This window comes from Mus pahari, chromosome 14 (assembly GCF_900095145.1).
Source record: "Mus pahari chromosome 14, PAHARI_EIJ_v1.1, whole genome shotgun sequence".
NCBI classification, from domain to species: domain Eukaryota; kingdom Metazoa; phylum Chordata; class Mammalia; order Rodentia; family Muridae; genus Mus; species Mus pahari.
The window spans coordinates 39,075,802-39,097,683 of record NC_034603.1 but is presented as its reverse complement, the minus strand read 5'-3'; the positions used below and the strand labels follow the sequence as shown (position 1 = coordinate 39,097,683).

General features: G+C 43.2%; 1 protein-coding gene across 1 annotated transcript in view; it reads left to right on the top strand.

Annotated features, from left to right (window-relative positions):
- Positions 1-21,523, top strand: part of LOC110331808 (NACHT, LRR and PYD domains-containing protein 1a-like) — a 76,663-nt gene extending 55,140 nt beyond the window's left edge. Inside the window, 11 exon segments of the mRNA XM_029546119.1 lie at positions 980-1,150; positions 1,855-2,025; positions 4,174-4,263; positions 7,076-7,167; positions 8,499-8,598; positions 10,028-10,251; positions 12,913-13,175; positions 13,657-13,782; positions 14,646-14,796; positions 18,466-18,787; positions 21,124-21,523. Of these exon segments, the coding sequence (XP_029401979.1) occupies positions 980-1,150; positions 1,855-2,025; positions 4,174-4,263; positions 7,076-7,167; positions 8,499-8,598; positions 10,028-10,251; positions 12,913-13,175; positions 13,657-13,782; positions 14,646-14,796; positions 18,466-18,776 (1,699 nt within the window). The 3' untranslated portion in view covers positions 18,777-18,787; positions 21,124-21,523.
- The last annotated feature ends 359 nt before the right edge of the window (positions 21,524-21,882 follow it).

Sequence of the window (21,882 nt, the reverse complement as noted above, 5' to 3'; positions counted from 1 at the left end):
TCTGTCTCTCTGTCTCTCTGTCTCTCTGTCTCTCTCTCTCTCTCTCTCTCTCTCTCTCTCTCTCTCTGTGTGTGTGTGTGTGTGTGTGTGTGGTGTGTATGTGTGACTGTGTTTGACTGTCTTTCTCTCTCTTTCTTTTTGTCTCTCCCTCTATTTCTGTCTCTCTTTATCTGTCTGTCTCTGTCCTTATTTCTATCTCTCTCTCCCTATATCTCTATGTCTGTATGTCTATCTCTTTTTCCTCATCTCTCCCTATGTTTCTGTCTCTCTCTGCCTATCTGTCTCTTTCCCTATTTCTATCTCTTTCTAACTCTTTCTATCTCTGGCTCTTGCTCTTTCTCTCTTTGTTTTTCTCTCTCTGTCTCTCTGTCTCTCTCTATGTGTGTATGTGTGTGTGCATGTGCACGTGCACACGCGCATCCATTCTCCCTTCTCTCTCCTCTTTCTGTGGCTGCCTATCCTTGGAAAGATACAAGAACCATGAGAATCAACACAGCTGTAGTATAGTGTGTGATGCACCATACAATCAAGGAGTCATTCCCCTCTCTTCCTTTGAGCCTTCCATCATGATACTTGAGAAATCTGTTCCAAAGGAAATCAGGTGCATTCACACCAAAGAGAAGAAGCACATCTGAATTTCTAAGGTCTGACTTTGTGTCTGGCAATGAGCTGAGCACCACAGATTACAAAGAACGGTTGTAAGCCATTTTTTCACACCCTTCAAACACCTAGACAGAGTCAGAAACAAATGAACAAAATGAGCACATGTCATGCTATCCTAAAGGACATAGATGAGAAACTACCAAGAGGAAAGAATCCAGAATATGGAGCAAAAGAACATGTAGAAGGCTAGTGAATTCTGGGGATGGCATCCCTGAGCCTGGGGCTCAGTTAGATAAAAACCCATCTGCTATGTGGGGCTCTGCACAGATCATACACATGCAAGTCACATGTCTCTGCTACCTCTATCTCCCCTCAGGTACAGATGGACCCAAATCACTAATGCCAGTTGGAAGATTCTCTTCTACAATCTTAAATTCGCCAGAAATCTGGAGATGCTGGACCTCAGTGGAAATCTACTGAGCTACTCTGCAGTATTTAGTCTTTATAAAACACTGAAAACCCCTGACTGCCAACTAAAGACCTTGTGGTAAGTCTGGACTGGGTTCTCCCCTGAAACAGGGGTAGATGGAAAGATGTCTAGGGTGAGGGATGGTATTTATCAAATATTCAATTACCACACCTGTAACACATGCCAGACTAGTTAAGCAAATGGGACTCTGTTCTTGGGGATCATGAGAGACTGCATTCATCAAGAAATTCCACTAGCTAATGGTAACACTAGACTCACTAGTGCTTCAGTGGAGCACATTTCCTGAGGACATGGATAAAAGAGCAGTGAAGATTACAAAGGCAAAAGGAAGCCTGAGGGGAGAAAGTTCCAGGTCTGAAGAGTGGCATCTCCCCATTTCCTGCTACCCTCTGCCCTCTTAAGAGGCCTTCCATTCTGTTTCCATGGACTCTGTCTTTATTAAGATTTCACATAACAAGGGAGATCATGCCTGACATTTTGTCTAGTGAATTTCACATCACATGGAATTTACCAGTGAGCTATCCTGGGCCTTGGGGAGCTCTGCCATTCCAATGGAAGCAGAGCATTGGTCCTGACTTGTATCCAATGCTTCTGCAGCTCAGCTGTGGGAAGGATGGAATTATCTACCTAGGCCAGAAAAAGCACAACAGAGAGCTAAGCACTGCTAGCACAGCAAGCCAGGAATCACACATGGAGACCTGAGCTAAGTTTCCAAGAGCAATGAACCTTGGAAAAGCTGACAGTGGGCATCTCTCATGCAGGCTTGTTGACTGTCAACTCACATCCACATACTGTTCACTCCTGGCCTCATTGCTGAGTGACCACCCCAGCCTGACTGAGCTTGACCTGCAGATGAATGACCTGGGTGATGATGGTGTGAGGCTGTTGTGTGAGGGGCTCAGGAATCATGCGGGCAACCTCAGCATCCTGTGGTAAGCAAGCCGGGAGATTCATCTCTGTACAGGAAAGGAAGGGACATTGGTGGGATTCAAGCTAACAGGGAAAAGAAAAGGGACAGATAATGCATAATCAACCTAGCTTTTGACCAGCTTGCCCACACTCTGTGATTTGGCAAGTCACAATCTTCTCTAAAACTCAGTTTCCTTGTATATTAAATGGAATGTGATACCTATCCCATGGATATGTAATGTATATGACATCTTACATATAAAATTGCATACAATATACATATGTAAAACAAAAGTAATACTGGGTAGGTAGCTGGGCATGTAGAATCACATGCATTAACATGGCTTATAACGTAAGGGACTCCAAGGATTGCATTCCTCCAAAAGAGTGCTTCAATCATTTATTTATTCATTAATTCATGTATGGATGCATTTGTATCAGGTTCTCTGTGTGCCAAAAATTGGTGCAGACCCTAGGAAAAGAAACACAAACACACATAGCTGTCTTCTGAGTTACATGAAAAGAGACAGATATTGATCATCCATCAGTCTGAGACTCTGTATTGACAAACAGCTGAATGCTGTTCACTCAAAAATATGATGAGAATATAATTCTGTAAAAAGCATAATTTTACTGAATGTCCCAAGAGGGATCTCTCAGGCCTGGAGGAGAAATAGTTTTTGGTTCAACAAACATGAAACCAGCAGCCCATGCAAGGGCAGTGTTGGGGAAAGCTCTGGTAGAGATAGTCAACCCATAAAGGGTTGACTACAGAAGCCTGAGATAGGTTTCAGTGCCTGGAGCTGTAAGAGTCCTCCTGACCTAGAGTTTCATACGAACAAAGAAAGCCTCAAAACTACAGCCCTGGAGACATGTGTTCTCCACACAGCCCTTCATACTGTCTCTAAGCTTCTCCCTCTCCAGTCCCTCCACCTCTCTAGCACAAGTACACAGGCAGTTTCTAAAGGAACACTTCCCAGGGGTTGCTGGCCTGTACCCTTCATGAGCTCAGAGAATCATAGAGGCTCTGGACCCCTGTACCCAGAAACTGCTGGTTCTTCCAGGCAATAGGAAAATCAGACAAACCTGTGCCCTGGGACTTCCCTCTGTCTGGGCTTCTGCCCCAACTGTCAAACCCAAAGAAGCAGTTGGGCAGTGAAGAGCCTTACTTCCACTGCTCTCACAACTGAAACTGGCACAGCTGCTTGGTACCTTTGCTCTCCCACCTGCTTTCAGCCATGAGTGTTCCTTATACACTGAAGAGCATGTCCACAACTGGCCTCTGCTGCAAGTCTGCCTTCCAGACAACCCAGTTACATGTGAATTCTTATCTGTCTCTTTCCCTCCTAGAGACAGAACATTCTTGAACACAAAGGCTCTGTCATCCTCCCCATAAAGCAGCTTAGTGTCACTGCACAGCCTCTCAGAGGGAAGAGGAGCCTTTCCCCTCCTGCCTTGTCTGTGCCTCACAGCAGGCAGAATGGGAGTGATGTATCCATGCTTAACAACTGAGGACTCTGAAACCCAGAGAAGGCAGGCACTATTCTAACACCATGAACAACCCTGCAACTTGAAGGTCATAAGAATGGACCAGCAGATCTTGGTAGTAACTTCTGTGTAAGGACAAGCTTTCCTTCCTTAGCACTAAAGGGATGGAGGAGAGGGGAGAATGAAACCAAAGCCCTTACCTTCAAGGTGAATGTCCATGAAACCTTGCAGCCCACCACTGTGTGTGCACTTCAAAGAGCTGCCTAGAATCACTTTGGGGATATGGACATGACCTCCATCTACAGGGAATGCTGATAGCTATAGAGGTGCTCTTTGCTGACTGTCCACTCTCTAGGACAGTCATTTCCAATGACTGACCTGTGTAGAGGAGGTTTTAAGGGCCATCCCCTCATTTTTTTCTGGAATATTCCAAAGGACCACTTCTTGTATTCACATCTCCCTGAACACTGGCCAAGTCCCACACTGAGACAGCCTCATGGGCACATATCATTTCTCTCTGCCTGCTGATGATCCTTCTGTCTCTCCCCCTTTGTCCTGAGTTTTGATCAAGGAAAAGAACGAATGAGTCTCCTCACAGACAACAGAGCTCAGGATCCTCAACTCTGACTTCTCAAGATCCTTTGGAGGATCCCAGAAGAAACAGTGCCCTCTTGTGCTTACAGGCTGGACCAAGCCTCTCTCAGTGATCAGGTGATTACAGAGCTCAGGACCCTGGAGGCAAAGAATCCAAAGCTGCACATCTCCAGCACATGGTAAGGGAAGAAGGGAGACAAAGAATTCCCTCTGCTCAACCCTGTTCCTATATAGCTGGTTCAGACTTGAGAGGTGGAAAAATGGTCCTGAGGTGGGAAAGACACAGAAAGTCTGGGAGAAACCAGGAAACCACCACAATTGAAGTAAGGACAAATTGTATGTAGGGAGGTTGTATGATTTTTTTTTAAGAAAATAGAATCATATAAGCTCTTCCATCAGATAATAATACAGAGTGCATTACTGAAGAGTCCCCTGGGAACAGCAAGTGTAATGACAGTAGCCACCAGTAAAGCCAGACAACTGGAACTATGAAAGCAGAACCCACAGTGAAGAAAGACATAGAGAAACAGAATACAAAACACACCCTGTATATCACTATTTAAACTCTAAAGCTCAGACAGACACATACACAAAAGGAAATGTGTATGATCCAACACACACACACACACACACACACACNTAACAAGATGAGTCCATTTACTGTTGGTCATGTATACATGTATGAGGGTAGCCACTTAGAATTAGATAACCTATATATAGTAACCCTCGCCTGGAGAAAACTGACTGATGTCACCTCTCTCCAACCAGCTGTTAAGTGTCTATAGCTCTTTATTTTGGCATGGAGCATTAGAGATTTCCCACATCCACATCAGCACGTCAGCTAGTGTTGTCACTGTGAAGATCTTGTTGAAGCAGTAAAATTGGTGAGGTTTTATTGGTGCAAATTCCCTGTCCCATACAGAAAGCATTATCTGTAATAAATGTCTTGGAACTAGTGAACATTTTTATCCTCCTGTCTCTGACATGGAACAGTACAATTTCACCATAAACAAGAGTCTCACTCTTGCAAGACCTTCCACACCTAGAACCCAGAGGGAGGATTACTTCGTTCTCTCTCAGTCTCAGAGGCTACTGCTGCCCCTGTCTCAAGCCTGTGGCTTGTATCAGGTTCTGTACCAGGGCTCACTGTCTCTTTCTGATCTGCTATGACCTAGGACTCACCTCCTGCTCATCCATCTTCTGAGTTATGTTCTTTTCCCAACATACTCACTTGAAACAAGATAGGAAGAAAGAAAACACAAAGGCTGGCTTAGGAGCAGGTATGGTGGGATGGCTGCTCTAAAAATACAATGTAAAAAAGAGAAACCACACCATATGCACAAACTCACTCACTCACACCACACACACAACACACACACACACACACACACACACACACTGCTATGAAGTGTGAAGCCTCAGGGAAGGAAAAGTCCATTTCCATCCCCCAGGGACTGTGCTAAAGCCTGAGTTTTGGCACATTTCAGTTGATGACCATGAATTCCATCTGTTCCCAAGTTTCTAGTTTCTGTGCTGCATGTGAATTGGAGGGGCCTCTAGAGAGAGGAGGGTCATCCATTCATTGAACAAACATTCCTGCAGAAACACTATGCATCAAACACTATTTGGTCATCTGAGGGCACATTTGTGAACAAGGCAGACATGGCCCAACATTTATTACCTCATTCCAGCAAAAAGGTAACACTTGTTCCCCCACATAATTGTACCTGAGGATTCTGCGAGTGCATTGGTGGTCTGTCTGACCTCATGAAAAGCTAAGGTGAACTATGACTTCTCAAAGATTGGAAATCTGGGAAGAACCAAGAAGTAGGAAACACCAGGCATAGAGTTTCTAAGGAAGCAGAAAGAGCAGCTCCTTGGAGGGAGAGGAAACCACGTGTGGAGACCTTCAGCTCTGCTTTACCATCACCTCAGAAATCCACAGAAATACAGGTTCTTAGACCCCACTCCATCTTTACTTAACCAGAATTTCAGGTAGGACAGCTTCCTTCAATGAGATTTAGCAGGCTATCCAGGTGACATTGAACATGGTAATTTGAGAGTCACTGGTCTAGAGGTCAATGAGCAGAAAAGGTATAGGAGGCCCTGGAGTACACAGAGGCCAGAGTAAGTAAGAATAATGCCCCATGCCAAGAAACTTCTACTTCTGTGCAGAGGCAGTGAGAGACATTCCATGGCCTCAGTCATGAAGAGGCATCTGCTCCCATGTTTTATGGTCAGCTACTATGCAGAAAATGTGCTGGAAGGGACCACATTAGACGTAAGAATACCAGTCAGAGGATGCAGGAAGTGGCTCAGGACACTGCTCAATACATCCAAGGACTAGCATGGAGGCTTTGGGTGTGGAGAACAGAAAGCGGGGAGAACTAGAAGGTATTATCTAAGTGATCAGCATTCACAGTGAGAGATTATTAGTTTGTTTCCTGTGGCAAAAAAAAATGTTTAGACACTGGGCACCAGGTATAAAGAACAGAGACTATTTCTTGCAGTTCTGGATATAAGGAAGGGCAAGGGCATGGACTCTGCATCTAGAGAAGTCCTTCTTGCTCTTCTATCTGATTTCTCAACAAGGTAAGTTGAGAGTAAGATGTTAAGCTGGCTTTTGTGACAATCCTGTCAGGACACAGGAATCTACCTCTGTGATGATGGTATTGACCCCTTAATGAAGGCAGAGCCCCTCATGATCTCATTGTGTCTGACCCTTCACCCTATGATCACTGTGGCATTGCATTGGGGATTAACGTTCTAATGTGTGAACACTGGGGAACACATTCATATAAAGCAAAGAAGGGGTGGAGATTATCCTAGTTCTGGTACATGGGTGAATCATTCATACAGTTGTGACTCAGAGAAGTATGGGACAAAGGTAAAATTCAGATTGGTTGGATTTTGTGGGGGGATATTGTGTATACAACCCTGGTCCTCTGTAATTTTCCTGACATCTGAAAGAAAGAATATGTCTGTGTGTAGGAAGCCACATGTGATGGTCCCTACTGAGAACATGGATAAAGAAGAAGTGGTTGATAGTTCAAAGTCATTCAAACAGCAGCAACAACAATCAGGTATGTGAAAGGATCAGACCCAGAGCCTTTGAGTATAGGTTCAAAGACCATCTGTAAAGGAAGTCTTCATTAATCTTTCTTGTTGGAATTTTTTATTTCATACTCAAGTACTATATTTACATTATTCCTGCCCCTCCATCTATTCACACCAACTCCTCCTATGCTCCATCCACAAACTCTCAAATTCTTGACATCTTTTTTAAATATATGTGTGTATACACACACACACACACACACACACACACACACACACATATATATATATATATATATATATATATATATATATATAACAAGATGAGTCCATTTACTGTTGGTCATGTATACATGTATGAGGGTAGCCACTTAGAATTAGATAACCTATATATAGTAACCCTCGCCTGGAGAAAACTGACTGATGTCACCTCTCTCCAACCAGCTGTTAAGTGTCTATAGCTCTTTATTTTGGCATGGAGCATTAGAGATTTCCCACATCCACATCAGCACGTCAGCTAGTGTTGTCACTGTGAAGATCTTGTTGAAGCAGTAAAATTGGTGAGGTTTTATTGGTGCAAATTCCCTGTCCCATACAGAAAGCATTATCTGTAATAAATGTCTTGGAACTAGTGAACATTTTTATCCTCCTGTCTCTGACATGGAACAGTACAATTTCACCATAAACAAGAGTCTCACTCTTGCAAGACCTTCCACACCTAGAACCCAGAGGGAGGATTACTTCGTTCTCTCTCAGTCTCAGAGGCTACTGCTGCCCCTGTCTCAAGCCTGTGGCTTGTATCAGGTTCTGTACCAGGGCTCACTGTCTCTTTCTGATCTGCTATGACCTAGGACTCACCTCCTGCTCATCCATCTTCTGAGTTATGTTCTTTTCCCAACATACTCACTTGAAACAAGATAGGAAGAAAGAAAACACAAAGGCTGGCTTAGGAGCAGGTATGGTGGGATGGCTGCTCTAAAAATACAATGTAAAAAAGAGAAACCACACCATATGCACAAACTCACTCACTCACACCACACACACACACACACACACACACACACACACACACACATACAAGTTGGAATGTGTGTGTGTAGTGTGTGTGTGTGTGTGTGTGTGTGTGTGTGTGTGTGTGCAGGTAGTCTAAGGACTAGTGATACAAACTGCTGATGCACTGCCTGATAGGCCTAGGCTGGTCAGCCTAGAAAAGGGTTCAGCCATGGTACATTACTGGGGAAGTCAAGGTAGACGAGACTGGACAACACAGAGTGACCACTGGCTGGCCTCTTCAACAGAAGTGGTACTCATAACTTGTACCATTAGACTTTTCACCCATGTTCTCCTGTCTCTCCAGGAGGCAAACACATGGAACCTCTGGGAACTGACAATGACTTCTGGGGCCCTACAGGACCTGTGGCTATTGAGGTGGTTGACAGAGAGGGGAACCAGTACAGGTGAGTGAGCTGTGCTTGGCAATGGATAGCTTTCCCCAGTCTACTTTCCATATGGGATCCCCACAGATAGACCTCCCCACCAACTGGTCTCTACTGTAACTTTTTCCTTTGCCAATGCAGAAGACAAGGCCAGGACTACAATAAGAATTTGGAGCTGTTATAAAAAGAGGGGTCTTCTTCAAAACATTTTTTTCAAAAATTTATAAAACAGGAGACAAGTACTTCCCTGTCCAGTTCCTCAGATCCATCCACCACTTCCAGTTTGTTTCAACCACGCTTATTCTTTCTTTGTCAACACTGTCACAGGATTGTGAAAGTATAGCTCTCACAGTATTATGTAGACAAGATATCATATGATTTTACCCACTATAATTTCACTAGGCATCACTCATGATTAAGATAGTACCTAGTCTTCCACAACCAGCACACCACTGCCAGATCAACTGTGCTGACCAGAGTACTTCATTTTACCTAAACACTCTGTGCTCAGCTTTACTTCTAAAATGTGATCTTTCTAGTGATTATTGTATTCCTGCAGTAAACAGCATCTCCCTCCTCATGATACCTGTTTTCCCTGTCTCTTACATTTCCCTTACATCCCTGTACTCTCTGCATTCTTGTTTTACTCACAACAGTGTGTTTCAAGAACCCACTGAAGCTGAGAACATGACTATGTATACTGCAGCCCTGTTCTCCAATAATTATGGTCTCATGAGTAATGAATGACTTAATACACAACCATGGTGTCTTCTATACCCTCTTACCCTCCCCCAACACTGCTACAGTCACTGTCTCAGCTAAAGAATGTGTCACTTTTCATTTCCTCCCACAGAAACTGGCACTTGTCTACCAAACAGTAGCCAAACAGCATTGAAAAAAATAACTGAAGATCTTGGTAAACCAGTGTTTCAGGACCAACAATTTATGACTATTATCATCAGATAGACTCTCATTATTGGGTTATACACACTTTAAAAATATAAACACTAAAAACTGAAGATGTACCTGATTGTTTGAACCATTGTCTAGTGTGCAGAAGGTCTTTGGATTCTCCCCCAAACTTCACACACACATATACACAGACACAGACACAGACACAGACAGACAGACAGACACATACACACACACACACACACACACACACACACACACACCTATTTCACCACCTTTATCAACATCACAGGAAGAGCGAGCTGACTGTTCTCTACATGTGTTGCATGGAGGTTTTCAATAGATCACTCAGTACTCACAGTTCTCTAAGATGGTGGTATTAACCCTATGTACAGATGATGAAACACATTTGGAAGGATAATGGCTAATCAGGGATCCACAAGGACAACAGAGGAAATATCCCAAACTCTGCACTGGGTCTGCACACAACAGATAAATAGTACTGGTTTGAACTGGGGTCTGCCTCTCCCTCTTCCAGAGTTCAATTGCCCATGGCTGGTTCCTACCACTGTCCCAGCACAGGACTCCACTTTGTGGTGAGAAGGGCAGTGACAATCGAGATTGAATTCTGTGCCTGGAACCAATACCTGGACGAGACTTTCTTAAAGCACAGTTACATGGTGGTTGGTCCTCTGTTTGACATCAAAGTTAAGCAAGGAGCTGTAACTGCTGTGCACCTCCCTCATTTTGTGGCTCTCCAAGGTAACCAAGGGAAGCTTATGGAGGAGGGTAGTAATAATGGGTCGCTATCACAGGCCATATAGGAACTGCAGGATAATGTATGATAAAAAAGTGGTTCAAGGTTTGTTATGAGGCAGAGCAGTTTACAGAGGTAGACAATGAAATATTTTGTCATCCCTTCTTGTATGATAGATATTCTTGGAAGCACATCTCTCCCAGGCTCATGACTTTATTTCTGTTTTACCAGAAGGAATCCCTAATTAGACAGTGATGTCCTCAGTAGCAATATTAACTGGTGATTATCAAGTATTCTTTACAAACTATGTCCCTCAAGGTGTACTAGGTCTGCTTGGATGGAAGGGTGTCCTGAGACATAGGAGCCCAGGAACCACCCAGCTCTGAGAGAAAGCGTCCTCAGCAGAGGCATTGCAGATCCCAGGGAAGGGTCTCCCCAGCTGACCTGAGCAGCTCAGGAGCCTCAACCCTGATCCTTCTCTTTGCTTCTTCTCTTTGTCTCTTCATTGCTTCTGGTCTCCTTCCAATCAGAGAGTCACACCAGGCAGAAAATCCTATGAAAGACATTTATTGGAGGGTCCAAGATCTGGGGGGAAAATCCAGGGATGGCTACCATCTGCTCCCAGCAGTGAACAACAAAGAATTGGACTATGGACAGGGCTTATATAGGATTTCTGAGAGGCAGAGCTTTTTAGTGCAGAGATTTCCAGATTGAGGATTGATGGGATTTCAAGTCCTGAGCTTGGGGAGCTCAAGGATATGTGGGGTTTTCTGCTCAGGGATTGATGGGGTTTTTGCTCAGGGATGGGTGGGATTTTGTGGGAAGAAAGCTTAGGGATTGGCCGTTTTCCTGCTCAGGAATTGACGACTTTTATTTTCACGTCCTTTTCCCTGCATTGAACTCATTGCTTTCTACATTTAAATAAATTTGGCTCTTCACAAGATGAAGTCTATAGAGTGAGTTTTGCCCTCAAGACACATTTCCTGTTGCCACAGCACAGTACAGATTTTCATTCTGTGATGATCTGCTAAACAACTATAGCTAATTTTAAAGAATCACTCAGAATGTTCTTTGTCAAAAACTTCTACCAAATTAATCCCTTATATTTAAATTATCTTCACTCAAATTGAGGCCATTAACATAATGAATCTGTGTTCTTGAAGAAACTGTAGCATAAACAGACTCTTTCCATATAAAAATCTTTCTACTCTCAGGAACCTCATGAGCAGGCCTCCACTGGCTCTCAGCATTCTTGTCTTTACTGCATTCACCATACCATCACCATAAGCTCTGCTCTCAAGATAGAGTATTTCTAGGCCTGAGTATCGAATCTTCAATATTCTATCCACAAAACAGTTCCAAAGACCTAAGAACCACTTAATCTTGCTTTTTTATAACAACAACCCGACTCCTAGTATAAACTCCTTGTCCAGGTTACTTTACTTGTGACTGAAAAAATATACCTGACCAAAGAAACTCGGGAGAGAATAGATTTATTTTGCCTCACAGTTCAAAGGCAAAGTCAGTTCATCATGACATGAAAATCTGAGAACATGGAAGTGTGGTACTTGGTAAACTTTCATTAACAGATAGGGAGCAGGGAACAGTGAATGCCTGTGCTCATGTGACCTTCTCCATTTAACACGGTCCTGGATCCTAGTCCGTGGAATGGTGTTACCCACCAAGGGCAGATCTTCCAAAATCAATTACCCCAATCAAGGTAATCTCCTTCTATTGTGGCCTAAGGCCTAGATCCTAGGTGATTCGAGATTTCGTTAAGTTCACGTTTAAGATTAACCATTCCGGGGATTCATATAGCTTAGTCTTCAGTGAACAAAGGTACCCTGGGTCTCAATCATAACAGAAAAACTCAGTCCTGCAGCAAGGACATTAGTGGATACTGCAAAATCCCAAAACAATGAGGTTGGTGATGGCAACACTTTAGTAAACCTGCAGGTTGTCAAGTTTCTGGCAGTAGCCTCTGAGAGTGTATTCTTTATAGCATTCATGAAGGAGACCATCGTGAACCTCCACTCCACTGTTAATATTCATGCAGTAGCTATCCAGAGACAAATTAAAAGCTGTCTCCCAATGAGAGGCAGTCTGCATGAGTCACCCCTGGAAGCAAGTCACATTTATCCTCACTGTCATCATGAATTTGTAATGAAAAATAGTTGATAATTCTACAGTGTTGTCACTGGAAGTTAATTAGTTAACCTTACATTTTAGTCAGTTTTTCTCATAATCATTAAAAAATAAATACAAACTAAATGGAAATAATAATAAAGGCATGTTACAGAAGAAAATTTTTATTGGGGCTTATGCTATCAGAAGATGATACAAGGACCTTCATGGGAAGGAGCATGGCAGCAAGCAGGCAGGCATGGCACTGGAGCTTACAGCAGTAGCTGAGAGCTTATATTCTGATGGGCGAGGAAGAAAACTGATACTGGTATGAGCTTTTCAAACCTCAAAGCCCACCTGTGACACAGATCCTTCAACAAATGAACACCTCTTAATCCTTCCAAAGCAGTTCCAACAAATAGAGCAGACCATTCTCATTTAAACCACCACAATCATTCTAAATTCTTGGGTACTAGTTTCCCAGCCCAGCATGAATCAATGGACATACTAAATCTACATCTCTTGAATCTCTTCTTTCACAGAGGGAAGTGTGGACAGCTCCTTGTTCCATGTTGCCCACTTTCAAGAACATGGGATGGTCCTAGAAACACCCGCAAGGGTAGATCAACATTACGCAGTACTGGAAAACCCAAGCTTCTCTCCAATGGGGGTTCTACTGAGAATGATTCCAGCTGTTGGACACTTCATCCCCATCACTTCCATAACACTGATCTACTATCAATTCCGTTTTGGGGAAATCACCTTTCACCTTTACCTGGTCCCCAATGACTGCAGTATTCGGAAGGTGACACAAATATGGGGCCATGGAGGGCAAACAGAAAATTTGAGTCATAGCTACTTCACCCCTTGGAAAGATTCTGAACTAAGAGTTTGGATACGTTTCTACATGGGGAACCTGATATGCCTACAATACTGCCTTCTTGCCCCCTGCCCCACACACCAGAGTCTCATTCAACTGTCTTTGATGCCAATTTACAAATCCTCAAACAGCCTCTATAGCAAGTTTTCACCCACCAGAAGGATGAAAATGCTCTATGCCCAACCTGTAGCAATTCCCTTCTTCGGTGGCAGTTACCCTGTTCCCAAAATGAACATGGATAGGGTCAATAATCCAAATATCAGTGTGTCAGAACAGAAGATAGAAGGGAGCTCATGAGGTGTCATCACCCTATCCCACAAAATGGACTGATCAATCACCTTACTTCATTCAGATCAGTTGTCATAGCCCAGAAATATAGAAAATGACTGACTGTAATGTTTCCTAGGCCATTGATGAGGAAGAAATGATGTTTCGGTTTGTGAGAATAAACAAGCCACCCCCAGTAGATGCTCTTTATATTGGTTCCCGCTATATCGTGTCTGGCTCCAAAAAGGTGGAAATTATGCCAAAGGTGAGCATCCAAGTGTTTCTGATGCCGGGCTTGGGAAACCTGTGGAGCTGCTTATAAGGCTTGCAGAGAATGAGTAGAAAGTAAGATTTGGGATGAGCAAGAATACATCAAAAGTAGGTGGAAATTAATTTAAGGAACAAAACTAGAGTGTAGAATAGGCCTGTGGACTGAAGGAATTCAATTCATTCTGGCACAGAGAAAGTTCAAGCTAAACATGGATAGATGAAGCCCAGGCTGAGGATTTGTAAGCAGGACTTTCAGGATGAGCTCTCACTCATCTGCAGCTGTTATGGTTTGAATCTGAAATGTCTCCTACAGGTGTAAATGGTTAAACAGTAAATGTTGGTCTCCACACAGTAGAAGTATTTTGCAAATTTGTGGAATAAAATCTGTGAGGCTGGGATGTCAAAAGCAAGCTGAATGTGGCCAACATAAGGGCTTTATAGTCATGCCCTGATCCCACCCCAAACTGTTCATTCCTGATACTCTGGGATAAAACAAGCCATGCCACGAAGTTTTCCTCTAACTATGGAGCCCAAGCTTTGATGCATTCACCACCAAGAAACTAAACAACATAAACCTTTCCTTAAGCTGCACCTTGTCAGGTTTTGTCAGAATAATGAGAAAAGAACCAGCATGCTGGGTCCCTGCTGGGTCATCAGCATTCTGAGAAAAAAAATGCATGTCCAAAGGCTGTGGGACTGTGGGTCACTGCAGTGCAAGAGATAGTGTTTAATGTGGTGTGCAAGATAAAGAAATTATGAGGTTATGGAACACTTTCATTTACATGAGAAGAGGCTTCTCACACAGTCTCTCTCTCTCTCTCTCTCTCTCTCTCTCTCTCTCTCTCTCTCTCTCTCAAGGAACTGGAGCTGTGCTACCAAAGCCCTGGGGAATCCCAGCTTTTTTCTGAGATCCACGTTAGACACATGGGTTCAGGGATTAAGCTACAACTCAGAGACAAGGGGCATATGAAACTCAAATGGGAGGCCTTCCTGAAACCAGGTAAGATTAGTTTAAGACCAGAAACCCTAAGAGTTGGAGAAAGGCAATGATTATGGAGAGGTGTATTGTCATTATTTCTTGGTGCCACAAAACAGTCATATGAGTCATATGGGTTTCTAGATCAATAAAAGGAGGTAGGAGCACAGTTTAAACTATCACACTGTGTCATTCAGCTCTCCACAATTGTGACAAATATATGAAAAAAAAACTTAAAATAAGGGTTTCATCTAATTCAAGGTCATAGAGCCAAGCTTGAGTCCATGGTCAGCAGCCTCCACCTCTTTAAGCCTGATGTGAAAAAGGATCATGGAAGTGAGAGCTTCCATGTGAGAGAGAATGCTGGCCATGTGCTATCACCAAAGAAGAGAGAGGGGGGAAAGGAGAGAAAGAGAGAGAGGGCGGCAGTGGGAAGAGGAACTGGAGGTGAGAAGAGAAGGAAAGAAAGTCCATGCACTGCATTCTCTCACAGACATGCCCAGTGACTGTCCTCCTCCAACTGTACACTCTGATGTGATTCCCTTTCCATTCTCAGTACTCACACCATGATGAGAGCATTGGTGTATGGCTTCATTCATAGACTCACAGCCCTCAGGACCAGTCACCTTTGCACACTACTGCAGGACCAATCCTTCAACACATAATAATTTTTCAGGGAACACATCATAGGCAAAGGTCCACTGCCCTGAGCCCTGTTTTCTCCAACCTGTATTCTCTTTCTGCTCCCACTGCCTTGGAAGTGACAGATTGAGGTATACAAAGATCTGGCTCCAGTTTACACAACAGCTCAGCTATAAAGTGAAGGGAATTTGCCAGTATGAGATGCTTGATGTTAAATCCATATGTAATTTGTGTTAATAAATTACTTTGTCAGTTTTATGCATACATACAATGCAATCTATTCACTCCATCTTTAAAAAGTAAAACAGTAAAAGAAAGAAAACGTCCTTTCTTCTCTACCTCCTACTCCTGCCAGCTCTGCTTCTTTTCTATAAACCTCATTGTTACATTCAAAAGGTTTTTCTTTCCCTCACAGAGATTAACTTGGACCATCTCTGTGACCAATCATTTTGTACTATCCTGGAGAACCTAGTGATCTCACCAGCAGGTACACAGACGGAATATTTACCTCCAGATCTCCCATAATTTATTATTTGCAAATAGTTTAACAGTAAGTGCCCTGCCCCTCCTAGCTGCTCCCCCATGGACAGCTGATTGATGGACAGGTCCAACTAGTGAGGGTCCAGAGACAGGTGCTGTGGGTGCTATGAGTTCATGATGGCCATGAAAATACCCTGCTTATAAGACAGCACTTCACAAGCCTTCTCCATACAGCATGTTGCTGTATTCTCTCTAATTCTCCTTCCACAATGTTACTTAAGCCTTAATGGGGTGAATATAAGTGACTTAATTACAGGGATGAGTATTCACCCATACTTTTTCTCAGCATCCTGTACAGCTCTAAGTTTGTGCAGTCACCTCAATTCTCAGCAAAGAGAGACTTTTCTGATGGAGGTTAAAGTAGCTTTTGTCTGTAGTGTTAATATAGATAGTTAGAAGGGCATTAGGATGCTGTTCAACAAGCTAAGCAGCAACAGTAGATTCTCTCAAGGGTCTAAGATTTAAACAGATATGGGTTGGTTTATTTGTTTTACAAGAGCGATAACTCTAGGGATGGAATCTATCTTTTGGTGTGAGAATCTCAGAGCTAGTGACTGCTCCCATCATGTTTGTGCCACTGTGCAGCAGAGGGACCACCTTGGCAGGTTCGTTTATGATCATAGAGAACCCAGTTGGGTCAGACGGTTGTTGATGCCTTTTCTTCCCGAGCAGCCTGAGAGCTTAGCAACAAGAAGAAAGATTCCAACTCACCCACAGCTTGAATTCTCTACACCACATTTCTAAGAGATGTGGTGTATTCAAGAATAATGCCTTATCTACTAGGTCTTCTGGGGAACTAGTCAGAATGACATGAGCCTGTGTTGTCCGAGTGATCTCTAAGACTTCCCTGCCCACAAACTCCTAAAGAGGTGTCCCACAACTGGAACTAGAATTTTGTTTTGAAACTCATTACTTCTAGGATTTCCATTTCAAGCCTTGTTTGTTGTTATGTTTTCCATAGTTACCAAATAATAGGTTACTAGTCTACCTACATTTTACCAATTGGCTACTGTCCTTTATTCAGTTCCTAACAACAAGTTCCATTTCTAGTTTTTTTTGTTTTCTAGAGGTTTAGAAGCTTCACATTACAGAGGTGTGCTTCCTTTTGGGTATGGGTGGATAGTTCCAAACAGTGTTTCTCTATGTAACAAACCCGGGCCTTGAACTCACTAAGATCTGGTTGCCCCAACTTTCAAAATCCTGGGATTAAATATTGATGCCACAACACCCAGACTCCACATATTTTTTTTCTTAATTCTGTCCTTTGGGACACATTAAGATCTATTCCTTTCCATATGGGAGAGTATTCAGATATTGGAAGATTATACTCATTGCCTAGTTGTATGCCCAGTCTTACATCGTGGTTTTAAAATTCCTGGTCATTCTGTTACTTTCTTCATTAGCTGGTCCAGTTTATCTACAGCTCAGGATCCACCAAGATGGTCCACCTAGCATGGGTTATAACCCATATCATCTTCTTGTCACACCAATGGAACCAGGGCTTCCCAATACTATAAACAGGGCCCTTGAGCTGACTTCCCTAAACTGTTAGAGCACAGTGGATGTAGGGACCTGTCAAACCCTTGAGGCTTATTTATGAGCTGCAGTTTATTAATCTCCTTCAATTGTGGATGAAATTCATTCTGCTGTTCCCTTGTGCTCAGTCTTGCTTCAACTTGATTCTACCATCAAATCCAGAACACAAGTTTGTCATATGCGAGTTTACAAAAGCAAACAAGGACAAAAAGATCTTTTCTTATACCAAAATGACTTAAGCCATCTTCAAAGGAACTTGATTGCTGTCCACAAGGAATTCAGTTGAGGATAAAATTGAGTCTCCAATCCTGTGTGAGAAGTGTCTATTGCACCCAGGCCTATTCTTGATGAGATGACAAGCTAGGCCTAAGATGCCCTGGATAACTGAGGAACTGCTCACTTTCCAGGTTATATCAAAATGTCTGTTGTTCATTCTCAAAATCTCAGGCATGGGTAGGAGTTTCACAGAATGCACTGAGTGTTGGTATGGATGTCATTACAGATGCTTCATCTCTCCTTTCTTCCAGGAGACCTCATACCTGCTCTGCCTAGGATTGCTTCAACCACCAATGGTTAGTAAAAAAAACTCTAAGAGGCTAGAGATGCCAACAGTATTCTTCCGGTATATCATCTGATCTTTGTGAGAAGGACAGAGAGTAAGGAGGGAGCCTCAGTTTGCAAACCTCACCAGAATGTAGGAGAGTCTCATACCCAGGGTAGTGCTCCTCTCATGCCACTTGCTGCTTCCCATGGTGACAAAAACTCTATTTAGTCCCAAACTGAACACCTACCATGAACAGCTCCCCCTGGTTATACAGAGTGCTACAGTGATACCTGCCCTCCATAAGTTAATGCTGTTTTTCTACTGGCCTTCCAGAAGAGAAAGGAAAGGAGTTAGGAGTGAAGAAGAAAAAAGCAATTACAGGAAAAGAGCAGTAAGTGGGCAGCCAGTCAGAGACCCTGAAGGAGCATTTCCTTGCTCAGTGCCCTTCTCACATTTACTCTTAGATGCTCCTTTCTTACGACATTTTGTGGACCAGCATCGGGAGCAGCTGGTGGCCCGAGTGACATCTGTGGACACACTCTTGGACAAGCTGCATGGTCTGGTGCTGAGTGAAGATTCCTATGAGGCAGTGCGGGCTGAGACCACAAACCAAGACAAGATGAGGAAGCTCTTCAGCCTTAGCCGGTCCTGGAGTCAAGCCTGCAAAGACCAATTCTACCAAGCTCTGAAGGAGACCCATCCTCACCTGATGATGGACCTCCTTGTGAACTCTGGCAGGGTCGCTTTGTGAACGTGACTTGGGTGAGCTCTCTGATTAGAGCCCTGATTTACCTGAACTTCTTTTGGTCCTTAGTTTCTCCATCTGTACCCAGTGACCCAATGGGTTTACTTTCTGATGACACTGTTTCCAGGATACCTTTTGAGGATCCAGGTATTCCCTTGGTTTCCCCAGCCAGATGGTCATGTGAGTTGAACATCTCAGAAAATACCCAGTGGGGCCAGCAAGTCTATTCAGAGCTTTTCCAGCAGGCTCTACAGGTCAGAGTGGCCAGTCTCAAGCCAGCCTGACCCACTAAGATACAAGCAGGGTGGACATGCTGAGAATGGAAACAAAGAGAAGATAGTTCTCCCTGGGAAGTGAATGTCTTATGAATAGGAAAGGAAGGGGGCTTTTAAACACATGTTGTCTGGTCAGAGATGTAGGGAAGTCATATGATACATCATGGGACTCACTGTCAGAAACACCTCGGATTCAGTGCACATTGCACAGGACTTTTGTTCTTGTGATGAATTTGCAAGTCTCACATTTGGTTACTTCATCCCATATGGAGGTGCCAGTCAGGGCTACAAGGCTTTCCCTCTGGATCCCTACCTGCTAGGCCAGTGGACAGAGCAGTTAGCCAGCTTCTCAGTGTTGTCCATCATTCCTCTTGACTTTGCAGGTGCGCCAGTTCTGTTGTGTGGATCTCTGTACCCCATTTCTCTTTCTCTTTTGGAATTCAGTTATTTTCGCATTCTAACTCCTGCCATCACAAGGAGGCCGCTTGAAACCAGACATCTTAGCCAGAAGAGTCCAGGGTTTTATTGGATATTTCCAAGTGTTGAGCTTCCTCTGTGTGATACTGACTTCACCAGGAATTTAGAAATATCTTAAATTAATAAAGCCAAGATTCGTAAATGTTTATGACAGATATGACACACTGGGCTGTCAATCAAGGTTCTTAAATGTGTGTGACAGGACACACTGAGATTATTTGTAAATAATTAAAAATGTTAAAATATCAGAAGTTAATTCACATTTTATGTGGTAAGCACCATAAATCTTATCGAAAGGAAATAGGTTAGATTTCATGGATTATTAATGTATTAAAATGAGTTCCCGTCACTTTCTCTGTCTTCCTACTGCAATACAAGGACAGCGAGTGCTCTGTCTGACCTGTGCCTCCATACTGATTTGGTTAGGATGGGGGAGACACAAGCCCTGACGAAACAGACTTTCAGTGGCCAACAGTTAATCTGCACTGAAACAGCTTCCATAACTGAGGTTCTCAACTTGGCTCCTCCAGAGGACAAGCAGCATGGACAGCAGTCAGGACCGGTGCTTCAGTCAGATAACGGCACAATTGCAGGGAAAGGAGTGTTAGTGAAAAGAATATCTCAGTATTAAGTTTTCATCCAAGAAATGTTGCTATTCCTTCTCTGGGCTCTGTGTCTAAGCATGTGATCTGCAGCCTGCACAGCTGGTGTCCCAGTAATACAAACACATGGTGTGGTGCCAGCAAGAAACACCTGCAACTGCAGGAACAGTCAGATGCTTTAACAAGTCCAAAGGGACAATAAGCATTTAGAAATGGAGACGTTAAAGTACAGATTTATCTAATATAAACCAATAGTGTGAAAGAAATACACTTTCTATAATGAAAGAAGTGTAATGACATGTTTACATTTTGTGTCAAAGATAATTAAACCCAATTATAACAGGTAATTTCTTAAAATTGAACTTAAGATGACTAAGGGTTCATTTTTAAATGTCCTACATAAAGAGAAACTTACAGAGATTATGAATGGCAACAATCTTCTTACATGGCAATCTGCTGTGGAAAAGGCTTGTGTGTTTGTTTTGTATTGTTTTGATTGTGTTTGCTGTTGCTATTGCCATTTTTAACTGTAAATACCCATCCACAAAGACTGTTTTGTGTCAAGTTAGCATCTATGGCTTAGGAGTCCATATAATGTGTTTATCTGTGTGACCTGATACCAATAGTCACAACAGAAAGCAGGATGGTCCTGCTTCTCTGCTGGAGCGTGGTGGAGTGGTCTGGGGTGTACATAGCTGTGTTCTCCAGCCTTCTTACAATCCTAGAATGTTTAAACATTTGGTGTCTTCCAGGAAACATTACAAAATTAAAAACCAAACCCTTTGGATCTTGACATCTCCAGTGTTTTGCATATATATATATATATATATATCACAACATCCTTATTTCTTAGTCTAAGTATATTTATTTTTAATCCAGGGATAAAGATGGAGCAGAAATTGAAGGAATATTCAAATAGTGAGTGGTCCAACTTGAGACACATCCCATGTAAGAAAGCCAATCTCTGACACTATTAATGATGCTTTGCTATGCTTGCAGAGAGGAGCCTATCATCACTTTTCCTGAGAGGCTTCATCCAGTGGATGGAAACAGATACAGAGACCCAGAGATGACATCACGTGGTGCTTGAGAGGCTTGTGGAAGAGTGACGGATAGAACTGAGCAGGATGGAGGGGCCAAGGACACCACAACACCTACATAATCGACTAACCCTGGGATCATGGGGACTCACAGAGGTGGAACTGCCAGCCAAAGAGCATGCAGTGGCTGGACCTAGCTCCCATAAATGTTTGTAACAGACGTGCTGCTTCGTCTTCATGTGGATATACCAACAACTGGAGAGGAAGCTGTCTCTAACTCTGTTGTCTACCTTTGGATCCCTTTCCTCTGACTGGACTGAATGGTTGGGCCTCAGTGACAAGGATGGGCTTAGGCCTATGTGATGGTTTGTATATACTTGGACCAGGGAGTGGCACCATTTGGAGGTGTGGCCTTGTTGGAATAGGTGTGACCTGGTTGGAGTAGCTGTGTCACTGTGGATGTGGGCTTAAGACCCTAACCCTAGTTTGCTGGAAGTCAGTCTTCCACTAGCAGCCTTCAGATGAAGATGTAGAACTCTCAGCTCTGCTTGCACTATGGCTGCCTGGATGATGCCATGCTCCATCCTTGATAATGGACTGAGCCTCTGAACCAGTAAGCCAACCCCAAATAAATGTGTTTTTTTCTAAGACTTGCCTTGGTCATGGTGTCTGTTCACAGCAATAAAACCCTAACTAAGACAGCCTATTGCAAGTGGAT